Source organism: Bos indicus x Bos taurus, chromosome 8, assembly GCF_003369695.1.
Source record: "Bos indicus x Bos taurus breed Angus x Brahman F1 hybrid chromosome 8, Bos_hybrid_MaternalHap_v2.0, whole genome shotgun sequence".
In the NCBI taxonomy this organism is placed as follows: domain Eukaryota; kingdom Metazoa; phylum Chordata; class Mammalia; order Artiodactyla; family Bovidae; genus Bos; species Bos indicus x Bos taurus.
The window spans coordinates 103583957-103606665 of record NC_040083.1 but is presented as its reverse complement, the minus strand read 5'-3'; the positions used below and the strand labels follow the sequence as shown (position 1 = coordinate 103606665).

Below are 22709 nucleotides of genomic sequence, written 5' to 3'. Positions count from 1 at the left end.
TAATGTGTGAAGGACAAATAGGAGTTAACTAGGCAAACAGAGGGCAAGAGGACCCTAGCAGAGAGGTCAGCGTGTAGAGAGGCCCTGTGGCAGGAGAGGGTGTGGCACGGCTAGGCCAGGGAAAGACTGAGAGGGACCGTGGAAAGAGCTGGAACAGAAGACCTCACGGGGGGTGCAGACAGGGACCTTCAGCCCATGTTAAAGGCTCAGCTCTGTCCTGGGAACAAGAGGAAAATACTGGTGAATTTTCAGGTGGAGGATGCGATGATTAAGTGGCTGCTACAGGGGTCCAGGCAAGAGACTTTAGGGCAGTAGGTGAGTTTGAGAGCACCCTAGGAGGTAACCAGGACCGGAGCAGGTGACAGGTTGGATTGTGGGGTTTAGGGGAAGGGAAATAGCAAAGACACCCTGCAGGTTTCTGCCTTGTGCAGTTGGATGGGGTGATGTTTCCATTTGCTGAGACAGGAAACACTAGGGGGACAACCAGGTTTAAGGATTGAGGCTGGAGGACCTTTGAGACCACCAGAGGAGGTATTAGGTAAGTATTTGGCCGTATGGGGGAATTTACTGGGCTTCTTGCCATCACCCCATATTAGGAAAATGAAAGCCCAGGGGTTGAGATGACCTAGGTAATGGGACTCGGTGAGTCCAGGTCTCGTGTATATGAAGCCATGACGTGTCTTTCCAGAGTCTGAAGAAGAGGATGAGGACAGCCCAGAAAGTTCCAACTTGCCTCTCAGCTGGCTCCCCCAGCAGGATCCTCAATCGGACATGACCAAAGAGGATCCAAGTGAGGCTCTGCAAGGTCCTGAGGTCCAGGAAGCTGGAGAGAGCTCCCCGAGGTTGGGGTATGAGACCTATCTCAGCTCAGGGGGCCATGGGAGCACCAGCCCCACCACTCTGGACTGGGGTCAGCCTGCAGGCTGGGTAGCTTCTAGCAAACAAGCCAGTGGAGACAAACTTCCAGAACATTCTGAGGTCAACCCAACTGCTGACTTCAGTTCACCCAGGTCCTGGAGCAGTGGGACTGTGAGCCTAAATCACCCCAGTGACAACCTGGATTCTACCTGGGAAGGAGAGACTGATGTCCCCCAGCCCACTGCCCTGGCAGAAACTTCACCCCAGAGCCCCAGCCACCACCTCCTCAACCCAAATGACAGAACTGAAGGAAGTGTTGCTCTGGCAACGCCCACGGAATTCCAGGGATCCTCAGCACCACTCGCCCAGAGCCTCCAGTGTCCTGCAGATAGATGGAGGGCAGAAAACAGCAGCCTCTCCTGCCCTCAGCCGGGGGGCCAGTCCTGGAAGCAGACGCGGACATCACCTAAGCCACTCCCTTCCCGATTCACCGGCTCCATCAGCCCTCCCAACCCCTCCCCTAGGCCAGCTCGGCAGGACAGGCCACCCCCCAGGCCGGGAGCCACTCTGGCTGGCCACTCATCTTCTGATGCCCCCAAGTACGGCCGGGGGCGGCTGAACTACCCGCTCCCTGATTTCTCCAAGGTGGGACCCCGGGTGAAGTTCCCCAAAGATGAGAGCTACCACCCCCCCAAGGCCAGGAGCCACAGTAGGCTGCCCGAGGGCCCTGCCAAGCCACTGATCTTCAAGTCTCCTGCCGAGATTGTGCGAGAGGTGCTGCTGAGCAGTGGAGACGTCTGCCCTGGAAAGAACCCACCTCCTACCCACCCCATCACCAGGGTGCCCCAAGAATTTCAGACACCCGAGCAAGCCACCAAGCTTGTCCATCAGCTCCAGGTAAGCCTGACTCACTTCCACACCAAGGCGCCTGCTGGTGTGGGTTGGAGGCTGGATAGGATTGGCACGGGGTTGGGGGGGGGGTCTGGGGGATCTGGGGGGCCAACCAGGAGCCCCCTGCTCGTGATGGGAGTGTTGTACCCCCAGCGATGAAGATACTCCCAAGCCTGTTGTTCAAAAAAAAAAAGCAGTGATTGCACTCATGCTGTAAGGATAGGCTGTGTTTGTTTTCAAGTCCTGCTAAGAAAAATTCGAAACATACAAGAGAGAAAATAGCAGTGATGAACCCCCGAAGCCCGATCACACAGCCATATCTACCTTTTTCATCAACGGCCTCACCTCCTCGACCTCTCACCTGCTACTCCTGGGGTATTTTGAAGCAAATTTCAGGCATCAAATCATTTAACCCTCAAATATTTCAGTGTGTATGTCTAACAATAAGTAATCACTCTTGAAGATAATCGTCGGCCTACCTAAAATTTAATGCCAATTCCTTAATATTAACCAATGTCCAGTCAGTATTCAGATCTCCCCCTTTGTCTCATAAATGGCTTATTTCAGTTTGTGCGAATCAGGATCCCAAACACGGCTCAGATAGGTATTGGTTGTTGTGCCTTCAAGTCTCTCACCATCACCTTCTGCCTTTTTGCTTTTTTTTTTTTTTTGATGTGGACCATTTTTAAAGTCTTTATTGGGTTTTTTTCTGGCCGAGAGGTATGTGGGATCTTAACTTCCTAGCCAGCGATCAAATCCAAATCCCCTGCATTTGAAGACAAAAAGTCTTAACCACTGGGATGCCAGGGAAGTCCCTTCTTTGCATTTTCTGCCAAATCTCTTTCTTCAGTGTAATTTATCTGTTAAAGGAACCAGTTCTGTCCTGCAGAGTCTCCCACATTCTGGGGTTTTATGATACACCCTCTGATATCTTTTCATATGTCTCCTTGTCCTCTCTTTGTCCTGTGTTTTGCCCAGTTAGAACTAGAGGTGTTTCCAGGTTGTAGTCATTTGCTTATTTCCCCCTGATCGTAGTTCCATGTGGGTAGGGATTTTTGGAAGAGTCCATCGTAGGTGGTGCCTCAGGAAGTGTAAACCACCTGCTGGTCTCATTTGTGATATTGACTATTGATGGCCATTACCTTGATCCAGGCTTTCACTGAGGGCGACAGAGTGGTAGTACCCTGCCTTTTTTTTTTTTTTTTGCTGGAAATCTTCTATAAAATAAAACTTTCCTTCATCAACTATTTGGTTACCAAGGGCTTATTCACATGGGAAAGACAGGAGAAATGCTGGATTCTGTCCTTCTAACGACCAGTTTTCAGAACAATGCATGGGTTCCCTGGCCTTCTTCAAAGGTGACCAGTGACATTTGTTTTTGCTTTTCCTCTGTAAGGACTTGTTTTAAGAAGCACTTCAGTTTTGTTTCTGGCAGGTTGTAACTCTGAGTAAATGCAACTGTGATTTTCAAGTCTTCTATTTTCCTACCAGTGGACCCTTAGATGGTTCATTCAATCAGCCATTCAGAGATATTGACTAAGCACATATTACTTAACTCCTGGGAGTAGAGCCATGGGGAAGACACACGCAGGCAGAGTTCAGATAGATAGGCAAGTAGCTGAGATTCTCTGTGACCGGTTATGCATCGCAGTGAGCTGGCCCTGAGGCCATCGCCGCTGTCAGGGCTATAGACAGGTCGGTGCATGAATGGTCCTGCGGCCTCAGACCCTCCAGAATTTGGCCATGGGGTCTGCACTGCAGGGGTCTGCTGCACTGCCACTACCGAGCCCTTTCCCTCCGAGGCACCCAGAGGCCCCCTTTGGGGAGTGGGTTCCCGGGGTGGGGGGAAATCTCACAGTCAGAGGCCTGGTGTGTGACCTCGTTGCCCCCCTTTCCGCAGGAGGATTATCACAAGCTCCTCACCAAATATGCCGAGGCCGAGAACACCATCGACCAGCTGCGCCTCGGGGCCAAGGTACCGGGCCGGGTAGGGTGGAGGGGTGGAGGGGTGGAGGGGTGGAGGGGTGGAGGGGTGCAGGGGCGGAGGGGTGACGCTTTTCCCTAGCCACTGCCTCCTGCCTCCAGAGACCCTGGGGCTAGGGGACGCAGTCCTTCCTTGTTCTACCGTAGGGTCACTCTGTGACCCTGGGGCGGCAACCTGCCCTCTCCAGGCTGCTGATGAGCTCTGAGTCCTCGAATCCTAGAATCTGGGGTGCCCAGGAATTTCACCAGAAGCTCTCCTTCTAGATAAACTCTGGAGTAAGACCACCTGGGCGCAACTCTTGTCTCCATTACTGACTAGGTCTGTGACCCTAAGGAAGTTACCTGGACTCTCTGAGCCCCAAGGGAGTAGTGCAGAATTTCTGCTCAACCCTGGGGGCTAACACTCCCCTTTGCCTTTCTCCTCCCCTGTCTCCTCACCCACAGCCTCTCCACCCGTTCTGAATGTCTAGTGCAGGAGAGGGGAGTGTGGAGGGGGAAGTCGGTCCCCCCACATCCTGCCCAGTCCTCACCCGGTCTATGGGAGGCTGTGAACACTGCACTTGGGACCTTCCCCTTTTCTGGGGTGAGGCAGGAAGTGGGACTTGTCGCAGTCCCTCCTGGCTTCCTGCTTCCGCCTACGGGCCTCTTGCCTCATCAAGCAGCAGTGGAGGAGGGGTGGGAGCTGGGGTGCAGAGATGCAGACCCTCCCTCTCACTTGCCTCCTCTCTCAGGGCCCCCACCCAGGCTGCCCCCATCCTGCTCCGAGACCCTCTCCCTGCCAGGGAGCTGCTTTCCACCATCTAGCAACTCCTTTTCCACAATGTGTTGCCAAGGCCGCCACGTTGAGAAAGCGGAGGGGCCCTGTTCTAGGAGCAAGACTTCCCCACGTCCCCATATCCTCCTGACACAGGCAGATCCTTTCTGTCCTGGCCTCCTTGGGCACAGCTGTAAAAGGGGGTTAAACACACTTGCTCCTCGGAAGGAAACCTGTGACCAACCTAGACAGCACATTCAATAGCAGAGGCATCATTCTGCCCACAAAAGTCCGTATAGTCAAAGCTATGGTTTTTCCAGTAGTCATGTGTGGATCTGAGAGTTGGACTATAAAGAAAGCTGAGTGCTGAAGAATTGATGCTTTTGAACTGTGGTGTTGGAGAAGACACTTGAGAGTCCCTTGGACTGCTCGGAGATCAAACCGGTCAATCCTAAAGGAAATCAACCCTGAATATTCATTGGAAGGACTGATGCTGAAGCTGAAGTTCCCAATATTTTGGCCACCTGAGGCAAAGAGCCAATTCATTAGAAAAGACCCTGATGCTGAGAAAGATTGAAGGCAAAAGGAGAAGGGGGCAACAGAGGATGAAATGGCTAGATAGCATCACAGACTCAATGGACATGAATTTGAGCAAACTCTGGAAGATAGAGGGCAGGGGAACCTGGAGTGCTGCAGCCCATGGGGTTGCAAAGAGTTGGACACAACTTAGGGACTGAACAACAGCAGGCCTCCTGGGAGCCATTGGGCTGCCCCCTCCCAACCCCCATGTCTTCAGGCTTCTTTCAGCTCTCTGAGTCAGATTCAGGGGCAGAAAGAGAGCTGGAGGACTGTTGAGGGGGCTTGATAAGACATCCCTTCTGGGGAAACCACATTGTCATAGGCTCCTAGAAGGTCCAAGGAGAAACGGTCTGGTCATCAGGTCCCCTGTCTCACAGATTGGAGAATCAGGACCCCAAAAGGGGCAGAGGTTGCCAAAGGTCAAGGTCAAGAACAGAGGCTGGGAATATCTTCTCCCTCCCTCCTTTCCTACCTTCCTCCTTTACTCTTGAAAGGGAATGAGTCTGGGTTTTGGAAGTACTTATCTAAGAATCAGAGAATATTAACAGTATTAAAATGAAGGTGTTCATTGGGTGCCCTTGTGTGCCAGGCACAGAGTAGGCATGAGCAGGGGGACTCAGTGGGATCATAGCCATGTGCATCTCCTGGACATTTCCCCCGACCCAGTGGGGACTCACCATGTGGGGACGCCAGCCTGGCTGGTATCCCAGACCCCAGTGTGTGAAGAGGTAAGGTAGAAGAGGCCAGGAATGGTGCAGCGTTAGCTCACCTGCTTTTGCTTTCTAGAAAAAGTGATTCTTTGGCCTGAGAATTCTCCTCAAGAGAAAGGTGGGTACAGGTCAGCTCGACTCTCCTGGAAGCAAAACAATCCTCTCCCCGCCCTGGGAAACAGTACAGGCAGGACTCACGTCCCAGCGTGCTGAGAAGGACGAGGAGCCTGAGTGGGGAGGGGCCTCACTGGGTCTGCAGAGCTTGGGGAGCTGAGTTTCCAGCCGGGCCTCTCACTGTGTCCAGAGCTCTGTCCAGGCTCAGGAAACCCCAGGATGGCTTCCTGCTCAGAGACCTTGCCAGGGAGGCCAGCTCACAGAGGCAAAAGTGTTACTGCTCCTGCAGGCTGAGCTGCTGAGAGTCCCTTGGACTGCAAGGAGATCCAACCAGTCAATCCTAAAGAAAATCAGTCCTGAATATTCATTGGAAGAACTGATGCTGAAGCTGAAACTCCAATACTTTGACCACCTGATGCAAAGAACTGACTCATTTGAAAAGACCCTCATGCTGGGAAAGACTGAAGGCAGGAGGAGAAGGGGACAGCAGAGGAAAAGATGGTTGAATGGCATCACCAACTCAACGGACTTGAGTTTGAGTAAACTCCAGAAGCTGGCAATGGACAGAGAGGCCTGGTGTGCTGCAGTCCATGGGGTCGCAAAGAATCAAACACGACTGAGCGACTGAACTGAACTGAACTGAACTGAGGTTGAGCTGGCTGAAGTGACCTTCCCAGCAGCCAGCTGAGCCACTCACTCTGCTCAGAGCCCCCAGGGGAAGGCTTGGACCCCAGGCCAGGGATGTGACCCTGGAGACCCAAGCCAGGCACAGCAGTAGAGGAGCAGCGACAGGTGGGGACCAGGGGAAGGAGACTGGCATTTGCTGAGCAGTAAAAGCTGCCAGGCCCCAGGCTAAGCATACTGCCAGGGTCAACTCATTTGATCCTCTTCACAAGAGGAAACTGAGGCTCGGCCAGTTGAAGCGATTTGTGCAAACTTTCCACAGCTGGTAAGAGATTAAAAGTGGGGGATTAAACTCTGCCTGATTCCAGAGTGGGCACTGTTTCTCGCTGTGCCTGGGTGAGCTCTGCTCAGGCCCTGGCAAGGTATGTGGCAGAGGCATAGGGACAAGGTAGAATGAGGATATTACAGTGTAATAACAATAGCAATAAGTGATGCTACGGACTACTGTCCTAAGTCATCTACCACTGGGGAAACTGAGGCACAGAGGTTAAGGGATTCACCCAAGATCACTCACCAAGCAGGTGCCAAACCTGGGGTTTGAGCCCAGTGTTCTGGCTGCAAAGCCCACTCCGAGTCGACTGTCTTTTTAGGCTTACGAGTTTATTTATGTATTTATTTTTTTAGGTTTAACAGAGCCAAACTTGATGATCCTGGTTTCTGCCGCTGAGGTGGCTGACCAGGGAGTCCCAGGGCCTGGCCTGGGGGCACCACTGGATCTGGTCTGGGGTGGAAGCAGGGAGGGAGATAGGGCTGATCAGGAGTCAGTGCCCGGGGACCAGCTTAGGGTCAGAATTTATAGGGGTGCCCTGGCTCAGCCAGTGAAGAATCCACCTGCAATGTGGGAGACCTGGGTTCTATCCCTGGGTTGGGAAGATCCCCTGGAGAAGGAAAAGGCTACCCACTCCAGTATTCTGGCCTGGAGGATTCCATGGACTGTATAGTCCATGGGGTCGCAAAGAGTCAGACAAGACTGAGCAAGTACTTCGTGCATTCACTACCCTGGGGCCATCTCTCTTCAGCTGCTGTCCCCATCTCAGCTGTAGGAGGGTCTGGAGGGGTTGAGACCGGAAGTTACCCCAGAGAGAATCAGGGGGCATGACACAAAACCGTCTTTCCTGAAGTGTGTGTTCTGCAAGCCACCTGGTGGGGGTGGGGGTGGGGATGCAAGGATGGGGGAGGGGCTGGGGGAGGGGGACGGAGGAAGTAGGGAGAAGGGCTAGGGAGGTTTGTGTGTTCTGAGGGGTTGAGGAAACATTTCCTATTCTCTCCACTCCCCGCCCCTTTCATAAAGTCCATTAGCATTTTAAAGGCTGTGTGAAACCCAGCTGTGCTGAGAATAGTTGGTTATTTAACCCGCTGCTTCCCACCCTTGCTGGTCCACCCTTCTCTGCTTAACACCCTTGAGGGAGCCAGTCCAGCCTCAGGGAGCACCATGGGATGCCCTGGTTTAAATGCGGGGTGGCCCTGGGTTAGGTCCTGCCCGCGTCATGAGACAGGTTGGGAGGGGCAGGCCTGAAGCCTCTCAGCGATTGCCCACACTCTCCCCCAGCTCCCTGCTTTCCTGGGCCTCCATACAGGCTGTTGGTCCCTCTGCGGAAACAGAGGTGCTGAGAACTGCTTGTTCCTGTTGCTCCCCCAGGTTGGGGTCTTTGCGGGGGAGCCAGGCCTGAGGATAGGGGATGGGCAGGGTAGGGCAAGGGGGAACATGCAGGAGGGCCAGGCCTTCCCCAGATTTGGGTCACCTTGGGAGGAGAGGGGTGCTGGGGGGCACATCCCCCCAGGCAGGCCTGAGCAGATGGCCAAGGGGATTATTAAAATCCAGCTTTGTTCTCATCAGAGGCTGGGCCTGAAAGAGGGGGGAGGCAGCAGGGGCCAAGCCATGGCTGGGCCATTGTCCCTCACTTTGCAGGAGATTGCTCTGCCATGGCCAGGACGTGAAGAGCAGCTTAAGCAGGCAGAGGCTGCCTGTCCTGTCTATAGGCCTGGGAGCCCACCCTGAACTGTCCACTCCTGACCTTGGGGGAGCAGAGGGTAGTAAGATAAGCTGCCTGATGCCAAGGACTGGGGGCACTGAGGCACCACGGGAGAGTAGCTTTTTTAGGGACCTGCCTCCATGAGGGCCAGATAAATAACAATGGCAATGATGATGGTGGGAGCGATGGTGGTGGAAACAGTTACACCGCCGATGACGACAAACACGAGGTGATGGCTGCTGTTCATCGAGCACTCTGGGCACAGACAGGTTAGTCCAACCAGCTGTTGGAGGACTCGAAGCCAGAAGTAGAGCTTCGACATGAACCCAGGCATACAGAGCTCATACACTCAGCCGGGGATCAGCAGACTTCCTGTTTAGAGGGCCAGATAGTGATTATTTTCAGCTCTGTGGGCCGTACATTCTCTGTGGTAACGATTCATTTCTGCCATTATCGCATGAAAGCAACCACAGACAATACATAAAGCAAGCAAGCGTGGCTGTGTTCACTAAAACCATGTTCGTTAAAACAAACCATAGTTTGCCAGGCTCTGCTTTAAACCACTGTATGGCACTCGGGTCTTCAGCCTCAGATGGTCTTCCCTGACTCTCTACCTCTCTCCCACATGCTGGACTGTTACCATATGAAATCCATCCTCAAATGATGGAGAGCTGCCACAACTGAGAAACAATCCCTTCACTTGTTGGTTTATGCATTCATTGAAACAGCTATTAATTGCCTTTATTATCAATGTAATGGTAATTCTTTGAAATGTTTTTATTAAGAAAAATAATAATGATCATATTATTGTAAAATGATTATACTTTACATCTGTTCAGTTCAGTTCAGTTCAGACGCTCAGTCGTGTCCAACTCTTTGCGACCCCATGAATCGCAGCACACCAGGCCTCCCTGTCCATCACAAACTCCCCGAGTTCACTCAGACTCAAGTCCACGAGTCAGTGAAGCCATCCAGCCATCTCATCCTCTGGCATCCCCTTCTCCTCCTGCCTTCAATCCCTCCCAGCATCAGAGTCTTTTCCAATGAGTCAGCTCTTCGCATGAGGTGGCCAAAGTACTGGAGTTTCAGCTTCAGCATCATTCCCTCCAAAGAAATCACAGGGCTGATCTTCTTCAGAATGGACTGGTTGGATCTCCTTGCAGTCCAAGGGACTCTCAAGAGTCTTCTCCAACACCACAGTTCAAAAGCATCAATTCTTCGGTGCTCAGCTTCCTTCACAGTTCAACTCTCACATCCATACATGACCACAGGAAAAACCATAGCCTTGACTAGATGGACCTTGGTTGGCAAAGTAATGTCTCTGCTTTTGAATATGCTATCTAGCTTGGTCATAACTTTCCTTCCAAGGAGTAAGCGTCTTTTAATTTCATGGCTGCAGTCACCATCTGCAGTGATTTTGGAGCCCCCCAAAATAAAGTCTGACACTGTTTCCACTGTTTCCCCATCTATTTCCCATGAAGTGATGGGATGGGACCAGATGCCATGATCTTCGTTTTCTGAACGTTGAGCTTTAAGCCAACTTTTTCACTCTCCTCTTTCACCTTCATCAAGAGGCTTTTTAGTTCCTCTTCACTTTCTGCCATAAGGGTGGTGTCATCTGCATATCTGAGGTTATTGATATTTCTCCCAGTAATCTTGATTCCAGGTTGTGCTTCTTCCAGCCCAGCATTTCTCATGATGTACTCTGCATATAACTTAAATAAGCATAAATCATAACAAAAATTAATAAGATTATTAATATGGAAAACTATAGACTCTGGAGTCAAAGCAGAGTTATAATCTCAGCCCAAGGATTTTTCAGTTGGAGATTTTGAGTAAGTAACTCAGCCTCTCTGAGTCTCAGTTCCCCCTTCTGTAAAATAGGCCTGTGGTCCCTCCCTCTTAGGACTGCCATAAAGAGAGAAGGAAAGGATGCATAAGCCCTTGGCCCAGTATTTGGCCCCCACCCAAAGGCAGTAGTTATTATCCATTTTTAATTTATTTATATTTATTTATTTACTTCTATTATCCATCTTTATTGAGCACCTGAGTGATGGCATAAATGAAGGGGATGCCTTCTGCGTGGTTTGGGCCACCTCTGACTGGGCTCTGCCATGCCTCCCCTCCCTGACAGGTGAACCTGTACTCAGACCCACCCCAGCCCAGCCACAGCATCCACACGGGGACGATGCCCCAGGGGACCAAGGTCTTGTCCTTCACCATCCCGCAGCCCCACTCTGTGAAGTGGTATGTGGGCCCCGCCGAGGGCCCGCAGGCCTCTGAGGCTTCAGGTGAGTCTGGGAGACAAGATGTGTCTGGAGGCTTCTCTGTGGTGACTGCTCTGGGGACACTTGGTCCACCCCAGGGTGGCCCTAGCTTCAGGCTGGGGAAGAGAAGGAGGGAGGTGAGGCCCCTTTCTGGGCCCTGTGACTTGAAGAGGTCAGATGGAGATGTGGAAATGTCTGCTTTGAGCCAGAGCTGCGTGGGTGAAGCCCTAGCTCTCTCTACTTAGCAGCTGGATGGTCTTGGACAATTTGTATGACAAAGTGCATCATCACAGTAGAGCCCATATCGGGCTTGACCCTGCACCAAGCCTTGCCATGCACAGCCTCAGTTAATCACATCAGCCCAGTGAAGTCCCCACTGGTGTTACCACACTGACAGTCAAGGCAGCCAAGGCTTGGCGAGGTGATGGCATGAAGAAGGTCACACCGCTACAGAGGAGGGTCGGGGTTTGAACCTCCATCGTTCTGAGCTGAAGCCCACACTATTGACTGGGAACCCAGAGGTCTGGCTTGGCCTCTAGCTGTGTGGTCCTGGGCAAATTTGCACCTTGTCCTTGTCTATAAATGGGGACAACACTGCCCAGGTCACTTCCTGGGGCTGGCAGAAAGGTGGGGAGATGGTGAGAAGGCTGAGCTGTTACTGGAGGATGGAGGTGGTGGTTTTGAAGTTGAGCACTAGTCTCTCAGCCCAGGAAGGACTGTTCTTGGCCCCAACATGTAGTGACTGCGTATTCCAGGGTCGCCATCAGCTGGAGGAGACCCGAGGCCCTCCTCACCTTCCAGCATGCCCACCCCAGGGTGGCTTCAGGAGGACGCAGGGGGCATTGCCCAGGACCAGCCCTCAGTGGAGCAGGCCCAGGAGCTGGCTTCTCAGGCCAGCCGGTTCCTGACCAAGGTGAGTGGAACCCCAGCTTTGCCCACGGGAGACAGACTTCCTTTGGAGAAAGCAGACCTTCTACCCACTTGGGGGAGGGGCTGTCTGTGTGCCCGGCTCACTCATCACTCCCCTGCAGCAGTTAACTTGGGACTTTCCTGCTGGTTTTAGAGGCCACAGAGCTCCAGCCTCCTCCTTGTCCCCCAGCGCTAGGTTTAACTCCCTTTTTGGCACTGTGTCTCATCAAACTCTGTCTAACTGTGCTTGAAAGTATCTCCTGGTTCACTCCTGGGGGAGACTTTCAGCTTTTTCAGGATTCTGGAAGGTTTATGGAACCTTTACTTTCCGTTTTCCTCTTTGGATCACCCCACTTCTCTAGTTCTTTTCATTATGGAATCCATTCTCAGTTACTTCTCAAGAGGCCTTTTCATTTTCATCGCAATAACTATGAGTTTGTTATTGTTTGTAACTATACGCTTGGCCTTTTTCCAAAAGTACTTTAAAGCGGCTTAGAAAATACCCGCATTATAACCACATTCTGAAAACAGAAGCGAGGAAACTGGGGTAAAGGGGAAGTATGCGTAAAAAAAAAAATAAAATGAACTTAGGGAGAAGTGAACAAACAAAGACCCTGAACACTTCATCAGATTCACGTTTGGCTTTGAACTTCTTAGTAGTCAATGCAAAAAGGGAAACGCAATAGTTTCGTCACCATGTCCAAAAAACAAATTCTTTCAAAGAAACGCTACCATTTTCCTTTCTTTCTTTCTTTCTTGGTAAAAACTTTACTGAAATATAATTCACATAACGTGCAGTTCAGTCATTGAAAGTTCATGCTTCATGGCTTTCAGTCCTTCATAGTTGTGTTGCCATCAACACGATCGATTTTAGAACATCTTCATCATGCACTAAGGAACTCCATATCCATTAGGCAGTCACTTCCCATTCCCCTTCTCCCCAGCCCCAGTCAGCTGCTTATCTACTTTCTGTCTCTTTGAATGCATGCTAAGTCGCTTCAGTTGTGTCTGACTCTTTTCTAGCTTGCCAGGCTCTTCTCTCCATGGGATTCTCCAGGCAAGAACACTGGAGTGGGTTGCCATGCCCTCCTCCAGGGGATCGCCTCCTCTCAGGGGTCGAACCCTTGTCTCCAGCATCTCCTGCATTGGCAGACAGGTTCTTTACCAGGAGCACCACCTGGGCTTCCCTTCTGTCTCTTTGAGTTTACCTGTTGTGGACATTTCGTATAAATGGATTTGCGTACCGTTTGTCCTTTTGTGTCTGGCTTCTTTCACTTAGCACAGTCTTTTCCACACTCACCCATGTTGTAGCAACATGAACTTAATTCCTCTTCATCCCCGCGGTTCTGGGCCCTGTAACTGGAGAGACATTTCTCCTTGTCCTGTGGACTGTAAAGCATCTCAATACCTTTTTTACATTTGATTACACGTCAAAATAGTATTTTAGGTTTATAAAATATCTTATTAAAATTAATTCACCTATGTCTTTTCACATTTTTAGTATGGTTACTGGAACATTTTAAATTACATATGTAGCTTGCATTATGTTTCAGTTTTATATGTTATATAAGTTCTATAATGTAATTATATTAGGAAAAGTTGTATATTTTGGCACTGATCTAGAGCTTTCCTAGAAATCTACAAATAGTCTTTGCCTTTTTTCCTCTAATTAAATTTTTTTTTGGTAACTGTAATAGATACTCATGGTAAAGATCATCACACAGGGCAAAGAATATACTCAGTGAAATTTTCTTTCCCACTCTTGCCCTTCTGCTTTGTACCAAATCTTTAACGAACACACATGTGTTTATAGAAATGGTCACATAAGTATATACACTATGTTGTACCTGGATTTTTTTTAATGTCCCAAATTTGTATATTTCTGAGTAGGCAATAAATTCACTTTGTTCAAAGTTCAGAGAATACATATAGTAGAAAACCTTCCTCCTCTCCCTGTCCTCCCACACCATCCAGTTCTCCTCCCCAGAAGCAGTTAATATTTTAGTTTCTTTCATCCTTCTAGAGATAGTTTATAATATATAAGCAATAGTATTTGCATTTTCCCTTTTTTATTCTCTCTACATTTTATAGCAGATGGCAGCATACATACACACTGGCCTGTACCTTGATTTGATGCTGAAAAGTAGTTCGTGGAGGCATTTATACACAGGAACACACACACACGTGCCTCCCTCCTCAGGATGGCTGCATACTATTTCACGGATAGGCGTCCAGATTGCTTCCTGTCGCCTCACCCCCACCAGGATGCAGCTAATATCCTGCCTCATAGGTTTCATGCACATGAATGAAATAAAATCAAATCCTGGAAGCTCCGCTTAGATTTTCCCCAAGGCTGCCATGGCCAGAGCCAGTGCTGGAGCCTGTTTCTGGCACCTGCCTCTCTGTGCTTGTCAGAAAACCCACATCCCAAGGCGGGACCCAGCTCCCTATGCCAAAGTGTGACTGTGGCTAAGTGTGGGAGTTGGCAGAGCTCACCTGAGCCTGGATTAATGGAGTGTGTTTCTTTCCCCTCCAATGCCCAGGTGGAGTCCTTTATAGAGCTGATACACGCAGGATGGCTGACACCCCAGGACCAACTCAAGGTACTGTCCTCTTCAGAAGCTGCCCGCTGAGCTGCTAGACGACTGCTCTGTGTCCCATAGCACAGTCTCCAAAGCCTTGTTTGCTGCAAGACGGACCGGGGAATCCCAGACACCGTGTCTTCCTTTTGAACAGACAGCCCCGCTTAGCTTTCCATGATAATGATCGCTAGAGCACTTATTATGCAGCGGTGGTGGTGTACCAGGCTCTGTGGCAAGCCCTTGATGTACATTAATTCATTTTATCATCATAAAAACCTGGCGAGGCAGTTACAGTCATCGCCCCCCATAAATGGAATGAACTGAAACCCAGAGAGGTGACTTGAAGACCACACAGCCAGTAGGGTACAGCCCAAATGGAGTTCTGTCTGATTCCCAAGTCCAGGGTCGTAACCACTGCCCTGCCCAGCTCCCCACTGATTATCCTACCTGTCAACAACCAGGATAAGGCATTTCCTTTTTAAATTTTCTTTATTATAAAAGCGATTGCTAAAGCTTGAAAACTGAGGATGGGGAGGCAAAGAGATCCCCTAATCTAACCATTATTGGCTTATTTCCTTCTGGACTCCAGTATTTCTAGGTAACTATGGTCACTCATGGAGAAGGCGATGGCACCCCACTCCAGTACTCTTGCCTGGAAAATCCCATGGACAGAGGAGCCTGGTGGGCTGGAGTCCATGGGTCGCTGAGTCGGACACGACTGAGCAACTTCACTTTCACTTTTCACTTTCCTGCATTGGAGAAGGAGATGGCAACCCACTCCAGTGTTCTTGCCTGGAGAATCCCAGGGACGGGGGAACCTCGTGGGCTGCCGTCTATGGGGTCGCACAGAGTCGGACACAACTGAAGAGACTTAGCGGCAGCAGCAGCAGCATGGTCACTCATAAAATTTAGATTTCTGCTGCATCAGACAGGGTCCCAGGAAGGAGCAGTTGGAGCTCTCAGAGCTGCAGGTGTAGGGATCAGTGAAGGAGCTGTTAGCAGGGGTGTGGGCGGCAGCCTCAGGGGGTCCGGCAAGGGACAGAGAAGCCCAGGGACTCACACCTGCCTGAAGCTGCTCTCTCCCAGGTCTCTCCCCTCCCACCCTCTGACCTCTAACAGATGCCTCCCCTAGAAAGACCCCAGGGGAAGGTACAGCTGGGAGCTCAGCTGAGGCTCAAGGCATAGAGCAGGGTGAGGAGAGGATCGGAGGGGGAGGACTGGGAGGGGCAAACGCAACATCCTTGGTTTGACCGTTTTCACTGTTATTATGTAGCAGTTGCTGTGCTGTTATACGGCTTCCCAGGTGACACTGGTGGTAAAGAACCCACCTGCCCTTGCAGGAGACGCAAGAGACGCGGGCCCATCCCTGGGTGGAGGCGATCCCATGGAGGAGGGCGTAGCAGCCCACTCCAGTATTCCTGCCTGGGCAGTCCCACGGACAGAGGAGACTGGCCTGTTACAGTGCACAGGGTTGCAAAGAACTGGACACAGCTGGAGTGACTCAACAGGCATGCATGCTGCACACATGCTCCAGTTACAAGATATGTCACATGGATAGCATTATCCCATTGAGTAGGCAGTCAAGGACCTTGAAAATCAAAATTATTCTTTTTCTTCCCCCCTCTTCTAATTCCTCCATATCCAGGGAAGTTGGGAGCTGTTGGAAGATCAAGCTAGACTGGGGATGAGTCTCTAGGTTGTCCTTGGCCGACCTCTGTCATCAGCATAGAATGAGTGAGATGAGGATAAGAAGTCAGGGATAATGGTCCCACCTCCCATGGTTCTAGCCAAGAGTTAACTAGCATCACGTTTACTATGGGGGCCTCGTGCAATGGTTGGGACTATGAGCTCTGGAGCTCGAGGGCCTGGGTTCAAATCCTAATTCTACAACTTGCTCACTCACTGTGTAACCGTCACCAACTTTAGTAACCTCTCTGTACCTCAATTTCCTCCTATTTAGATGAAGATGATAAATTACCCCTCTCGTTAGGGTTATGCTGAAGATTAGATGAATAACGCAGCGTCCTTTAGACAAAGCCTCAGTGCTTCGTAAATGTCAATTATTGTTATCAATAGTATGACGGTGATGATAATACATCTGTTGGGTGTATTATCCAACAGGATGTATTGGATTCAGGAGAAGAGTGACTAATATTCCAAAACCCACAGTTTTGAGAATCAAGTATGAGGAACTAAGGCCTCTCAAGAAGTAGGTCTTTATGGCGATACAGCAATAGTATATTTGACACTGTGACCATCATGAAACATCAGGGTTCTTGTGGGTCTACCCAGGGAAGACTGGCACCCTCTGGGGCTCATGCCAAGGCTCTAAGCCGTGCCTCTGTCCTACCAGTCTAAGGGCAGGGAGATCAACCAGGGCAAACAGGTTCCAGAGGCTACCAACCCCAGCCTTCCAGACAACTCAGGAGCCCAGAGGTCTCTGCAGTCCAGGGTGAGTCCCGTAGCCATCCCACGCACCCGCGAGCAGCTCATGCACTGTGTCTGCAAGGACGGAGCCCACAGGGCCTAGGCACTCGAGTCTTACTGGCCTGTCGGGTTTCAGGTCTTCCAGCAGCTAAAGGCTGCCCACGCGGCCCTGGAGGAGGACTACCTGAAGGCCTGCAGGGAATGGCACCTGTCCCAGCAGCTTGCCGGCTCCAAGGGGACACCCAGGAGATTTGATCCTGACAGGTACCTGCTGGGGAGGGAGGCCTGCGAGGACAGATGGGCCAGGCCCCAGGTCCCCGCCCAGAGGGGCACGCTTCATCCTTATAATTCACACACTTGGGGAGCGGCGAGAAATCCCATCCCAATTAGCAGCACGTCCAGATGGGGGATACTCAAAGGCTGAGTTCTGTGTACTTTTAGACTCCCTGCCATGAGAAGTGCCCTTGGAGATAAGAGTGGAATCCCCTCACTAGAGAATGGGGAAACTGAGGCCAGAGGGGAAAGGGATGTACTCAAGGTCCTATACCCAGTTGGTGGCAGAAAGGAACTTGGGCTGAGCCTCCTTATTCCCAGTAGAGTCTGCTTTCATCTTGTTTATTTATAATCTAAATGATGATGTCAGATGGGCCCTCCATGGGCATTTCTGGGGCCTCTACTCTAAAGCACAGCCTTCGAGACCCGCTGATGTTTCCTTGTTCCAGGGAGGTGGAGGCAGAGATATTCCAGCTGGGAATTCGCCTGGATGAGCTGAAGGACCTCATGGACCACAACGAGCAGGAGCCTGGGCAAGTTGGGTCAGACTTGGCTCTGGACAGCCCCCCAGCCACGCCCTCCCCCCACCAGCCAACAGACCTGCCCTCTCCCTTGGAACAAACCCGCACATCGGCCATCCAGACCCTCGGCCCTGAGGTACCTCTTTACTCAACCGTATTAGACTGTTCCTTCATTCACTGGTTTCTCCATTAGTTAGCTTCATGACGTTTGAGAAGTTTGTACCATATGCCGACACTCAAGACACATGGTGGGAATTCAGTAGAAAACAAGCAAAATAACCGGTGGCCTGTGCCCTCATGGGCTCCTCTGGTGGCGCAGATGGAAACGAGTCTGCCTGCAATTCAGGAGACCCGGGTTCAATCCCTGGGTTGGGAGGATCCCCTAGAGGAAGGAACGGCTACCCACCCCAGTACTCTTGCCTGGAGAATTCCATGGACAGAGGAGCCTGGCAGGCTACAGTCCATGGGATAGCAAAGAGTCAGACACAAAGAGTCGGACTGAGCAACTAACACTTTCACCCTCATGGAATATTCTGTAGAGTTAAACTTGTTACTTGAATTTTGATCGGTGCTCTGAAGGAGAATTATGGAGTTCTACACCAAGTAGATAACAAGCTAACATATCTGAGTTCATTAAGGAGTCAGAAAAACTTTCCTGGAGGAAGTCATGTTTAAATGAAATCTGAAAAGGAGTAGGAATTACTAGGTGCAGAAGAGGAAAAAAAAATCTGGCAGAAAAAACAGCCTATGCAAAGGCCCTGTGGTTAGAGAATAGACAGTGAGGCGTGCATTGTCTAAGGGATCCACATCTAAGAGACGTGGCTGGAGAGGCAGGTAGGGGCCCCAGGAATTAGGTATGTGGTCACATCAGGGGGATGGTTTTAAACTGCTGCTTTTTCAGCAGGGGATGATATAAGAGGATTTGCAGGTTGGGCTTCCCTGGTGGCTCAAATGGTAAAGAATCTGCCTGCAATGCAGCAGACTGTCTGCACGGTGGGAGATACAAGTTTGATCCCTGGGTCAGCAAGATCATCTGGAGAAGGGAATGGCTACCCACTCCAGTATTCTTGCCTGGAGAACCCCATGCACAGAGGAGCCTGGCAGGCTACAGTCCATGGGATCACAAAGAGTTGGGCATGACTGAGAGACTAACACTTTCACCTTCAGAGCTGGGGAGGTGGTGGGGCAGATGCAGAGACATGCATGGACTTGAGAGAGGTTTAGAAGGTGCATTGGACTGGAGCTGGAGTGATGGTGAGAGGAAAGGAGCGAATGATGACCTCCAGGCTTCTAGCTTGTAGACGCAGGTGGATCTGGAGACTATTCACAGAGATGGCCACACGAGATAAGAACCATACATGGAAGGGGCTGTGTAGAATTGTCTCTTGCCCACGTCACAGCCCTATGGGAGATGGCCATCTCTGGTGCATTTTCTTGAGGGACTCCCCTGCTCCCACAGTGAAGGTGTTTTGAGTGGCTGCGTGTTCACACTGGAATGAAAATCTGGGTTCAAATCCTGGCACCACCCCTTGCTGCTGTATGGCTTTAGGCAAATCATTTGAGCCTCAAGTACCTGTCTGTAAAATGGGCTGTAATAGCCTGTATACTGGTGGGATTGTTGTCAATTGATATCTGTACAGTGCCTGGCACATAGCACATTCATGGCAGCTGGTTTTGGAGATCAGTGACCCAGTTCTTACTTTTACACACAGGAAAAGAGTAATAGGCCAGTGAATCTAACCTCTTTCTTGCTCTTCAGCACCCAGCGTGAGCCTGGCATAAGGTAGGTCCTTAAAGAGTGGTCTTAGGTATCTGCTGAATCTCTGCCCCTCCTCCTTTCTGGCCCCAGCCCGACGCCACCAGCACTGGCCCCCACCTACTGCCCATGAACTCGGATCTGAGCGCTCCCAGCAACGAGGCAGAGGACGGGCCGCTGGGCCTCCCGGCCCCGCTCAGGCACAAGGAGCTGCGGGTGGAGCAGGATTTCCACGGCCTCCTGGAGCGGTGAGTGCCCACCAGGCCCGAGGCCAGGGCGTCTGGCCCTGTGGTGGGATCTTGCTGGCCTTGTGGGTTGAAGTCACGTTTCTCTGTGTTTTTCTGCAGGTACCTCAGTGTGAAGTCCCTTCCAGAAGCCCTGAGGATGGAGGAGGAGGAGGCAGAGGGCCAGGGCCGCACCCTGGGTTTTGACAGGCCAGATCCAGCTCCAGGAAAAGCAGTGGCCCCAAGGCTCCCCACCAGGCAGCCCCCGGCGCAGGCTGAGAGAAGTCATGGGGTTCCCCTCGAGTAGGTCACTGAGCTTTCCCCGCTGGTCCCACACCAGCTCAGAAACCACAGGGGTAGTAACTGTCCTAGGAGCTAGACAGCCCTTTACAGTTTAGAAACAGCTTTCCCGACCTGTAGCTCAGTGTCTCTACAAACCATGAAATGTACACCATTGATAGCACTTGAAATGATTTCGGGAGGCATGGGATGAGATCTCTCATAGGAGAGATGCAGCATTAAATGGCATTACTCTTATTCTCAGTCTCAGAGATTCCACGTACAACAAGGAGAAAAGTCTCAGGGCTATAAATTCTTCAGGGCCTCTCTTGATCTTCCTTTAAAAAGAGAGAAAGAGAAAGAAAGCCAGCAGGCCTCAGGCCAAGAGCCTTTACTAGGCAACAGGATTTATCTAGACTATGATAATGCTGTTTTCATGTTCCTTGTACTTATTTGCAAAGTTCGCTTCTGTCTGTAACACAAAATACTGGTCTTCTGTTTACGATAGTGACATGGTCTTTTTGAGTAGATGGAAGTTGATGGAAATGGCTGGAACAGGAAAGAGGGAAGGCAAATTCCAGAAGCCTGGGCAAGGGTACTCTGGCACCTCTATTTCCGCACGGTTTCTGCCCTGGCGTATGGGGCGGGTTTGTCAGCACCCTCATTTTACAGTTGAGATAAGTGTGCTTCAGAGAGGGCGGTGCCTTGCCCAGGGTCACACAGCAAGAGGGCGGCAGCATTGGGTGACGATGGAGGGGTGCCTGACTCCAGAGCTCGTGTCCTGCATTGCATGGCTCCCGGGACAGAGCTGCCCAGCCCATGCCAGGGCTCAGGGGCACCATGCCTCTCCTTCCCTGCCAGGGAGACCATGGAACAGATGGCGCCTGTGAAGCCAGCAGATGTCTGTGCATCCGTGACCAGAGACGGGCACCTGCAGGGTCTGGGCAAAGCCGAGGAGGTCCCTCCCGGCCACAGCAGGCCCCCCCATCCTCGGGGCCCCAAGTCCGCAACGTCCCACCAGAGCAGTCTGGCCAGCCTCGAGGGAAGTGGCATCTCTGAGCGCCTCCCACCAAAGTCTCTGCACCAGGCCGGCGGGCCCCCGCTGGAGGTACGCGTGGGTGCGGGGCCTCTGCCTCCATCTCCCCCAGCCTCCTGCCTCCAGGCCTTTGCTCAGAGTGCCTGCTTCTCCCGCCTCTACCGTGGCTCCCCGCACCTCCACCCCTCTACCTGGACCTCCTCTTTGTCCTCTGAGACCTGTAGCTCAGTGCCTGTATCTTTCTGAGGCTGCTTAGCACAGCTGAAGGTGGGGGTGGTATCTTTGACTCCAAGTAGTTTGTGCCATGAGAATGGCACTTTTTAAACTATGACAGGAATCACAAATCACTGTGGAAATATGATTTATGGGATGGATCCTCCCCTAAAAAACCACATATGGGGATTTCCCAGGGGTTAAGACTTCGCCCTCCAATGCAGGGGGCACAAGTTCAATCCCTGCTAGGGGAGCTAAGATCCTACATGCCGTGTAGTAAAAAAAAATAAATAAAAAATAAAAGAGAAGCAATATTGTAACAAATTCAATAAAGACCATATAGTCCACATCCAAAAAAATAAACACATACATTTGCATGTGTACACACACACACACACACACACACACATACACACACCCCTATAGTCCTAATGAGCCCATGGTAAGGAATATGCTCTCGGCCATGAACTCATTGAGGGCAGACACCCGTGTCTCTCTGTTGGTGACCTTTGCCCCTTGCGTTAGACATGGCATGTTGGAGGTGTGCATGGTTGATCAGTTTGGTTTTCCCAATTCATGCTGCTGCTGCTAAGTTGCTTCAGTCGTGTCCCGACTCTGTGCGACCCCATAGACGACAGCCCACCAGGCTCCCCTGTCCCTGGGATTCTCCAGGCAAGAACACTGGAGTGGGTTGCCATTTCCTTCTCCAATGCATGAAAGTGAAAAGTGAAAGTGAAGTTGCTCAGTTGTGTCTGACTCTTAGCAACCCCATGGACTGCAGCCTACCAGGCTCCTCCGTCCATGGGATTTTCCAAGCAAGAGTACTGGAGTGGGGTGCCATTGCCTCCTCCAATCCCAATTTATGGCACCTGGGCATTTCTGCAATCAGGTAGAACACGGCATTCCAGGCCCACCCTGGAAGACGTGTGGATTCGAGAATCCCATTCTCGCAGTGGGACTGCTTTCTCCTCCTCCCCTTTCTATTTCTCAGCTCAGGAACTCTGTGACAGTCTCCCTCCCAAGGGCCCTGGCTCTCACCCCTCAGGGACATGGGGCATGCTCAGGGTCCTCTCGGGGCGTGGAGTCCCTGCTGTTGGCCCGGGGCTTATGCCAGGCCCTGAGTACCTCAGGACCCCGCACGCCCAGGGCCTGGCTATTGGGAGCTGGGCCAGCCTCCCTGTCTGTGAGCCTCTGGAATGTGAGGCCCAGGCCAGCACTGGGGAAGGGTTTCCCAGTGTTCCCCGGGCACATTCCTCAGATTTAAAGGGACACTGTCTCTTTCAGGAGCCCTGGATGGCATCCCCCGAGACAGACAGTGGCTTCGTGGGCTCAGAAACCAGTAGAGTATCGCCCCTCACTCAGACCCCAGAGCACCGGCTCTCCCAGATCAGGTAATGGGGACCCCATCAGTGTTACCCACTTGGGGTAGGCTGAGAATCAAAGTGCCTGTGAACTCAGAACAGGGTCTGGGCATTCTCAGAGCCCCACACTTCATTCCCACCAAGGATGGGTTATTGCCTTCATGTTATGGATAGAGGGAAAGTGACTTGCCCAGGGTCACTCTGCCACGTATTGACAGACTGGGAATTTGTTGAACAAATGGGTGATGAAACGGTGAATGAATAAGATGTGCCGGGAGGGTGTCGTGACAGAGCTGCCAGGTTGAGTGACAGAGT

The 22709-nt window shown here is 51.4% G+C and overlaps 1 protein-coding gene across 2 annotated transcripts in view; it reads left to right on the top strand.

The window, feature by feature from the left end:
- AKNA (AT-hook transcription factor) overlaps positions 1 to 22709 on the top strand; it is a 58902-nt gene that overhangs the window by 20267 nt on the left and 15926 nt on the right. For both annotated transcript variants that reach the window (XM_027550610.1, XM_027550608.1), the window contains exons 3-13: positions 689 to 1755; positions 3650 to 3724; positions 10681 to 10837; positions 11569 to 11726; positions 14266 to 14325; positions 16868 to 16995; positions 17454 to 17661; positions 19375 to 19529; positions 19629 to 19808; positions 20646 to 20892; positions 22318 to 22424. In XM_027550610.1, coding sequence (XP_027406411.1) covers positions 689 to 1755; positions 3650 to 3724; positions 10681 to 10837; positions 11569 to 11726; positions 14266 to 14325; positions 16868 to 16995; positions 17454 to 17661; positions 19375 to 19529; positions 19629 to 19808; positions 20646 to 20892; positions 22318 to 22424 — 2542 coding nt within the window. The remainder of the gene's footprint in view (positions 1 to 688; positions 1756 to 3649; positions 3725 to 10680; positions 10838 to 11568; positions 11727 to 14265; positions 14326 to 16867; positions 16996 to 17453; positions 17662 to 19374; positions 19530 to 19628; positions 19809 to 20645; positions 20893 to 22317; positions 22425 to 22709) is intronic.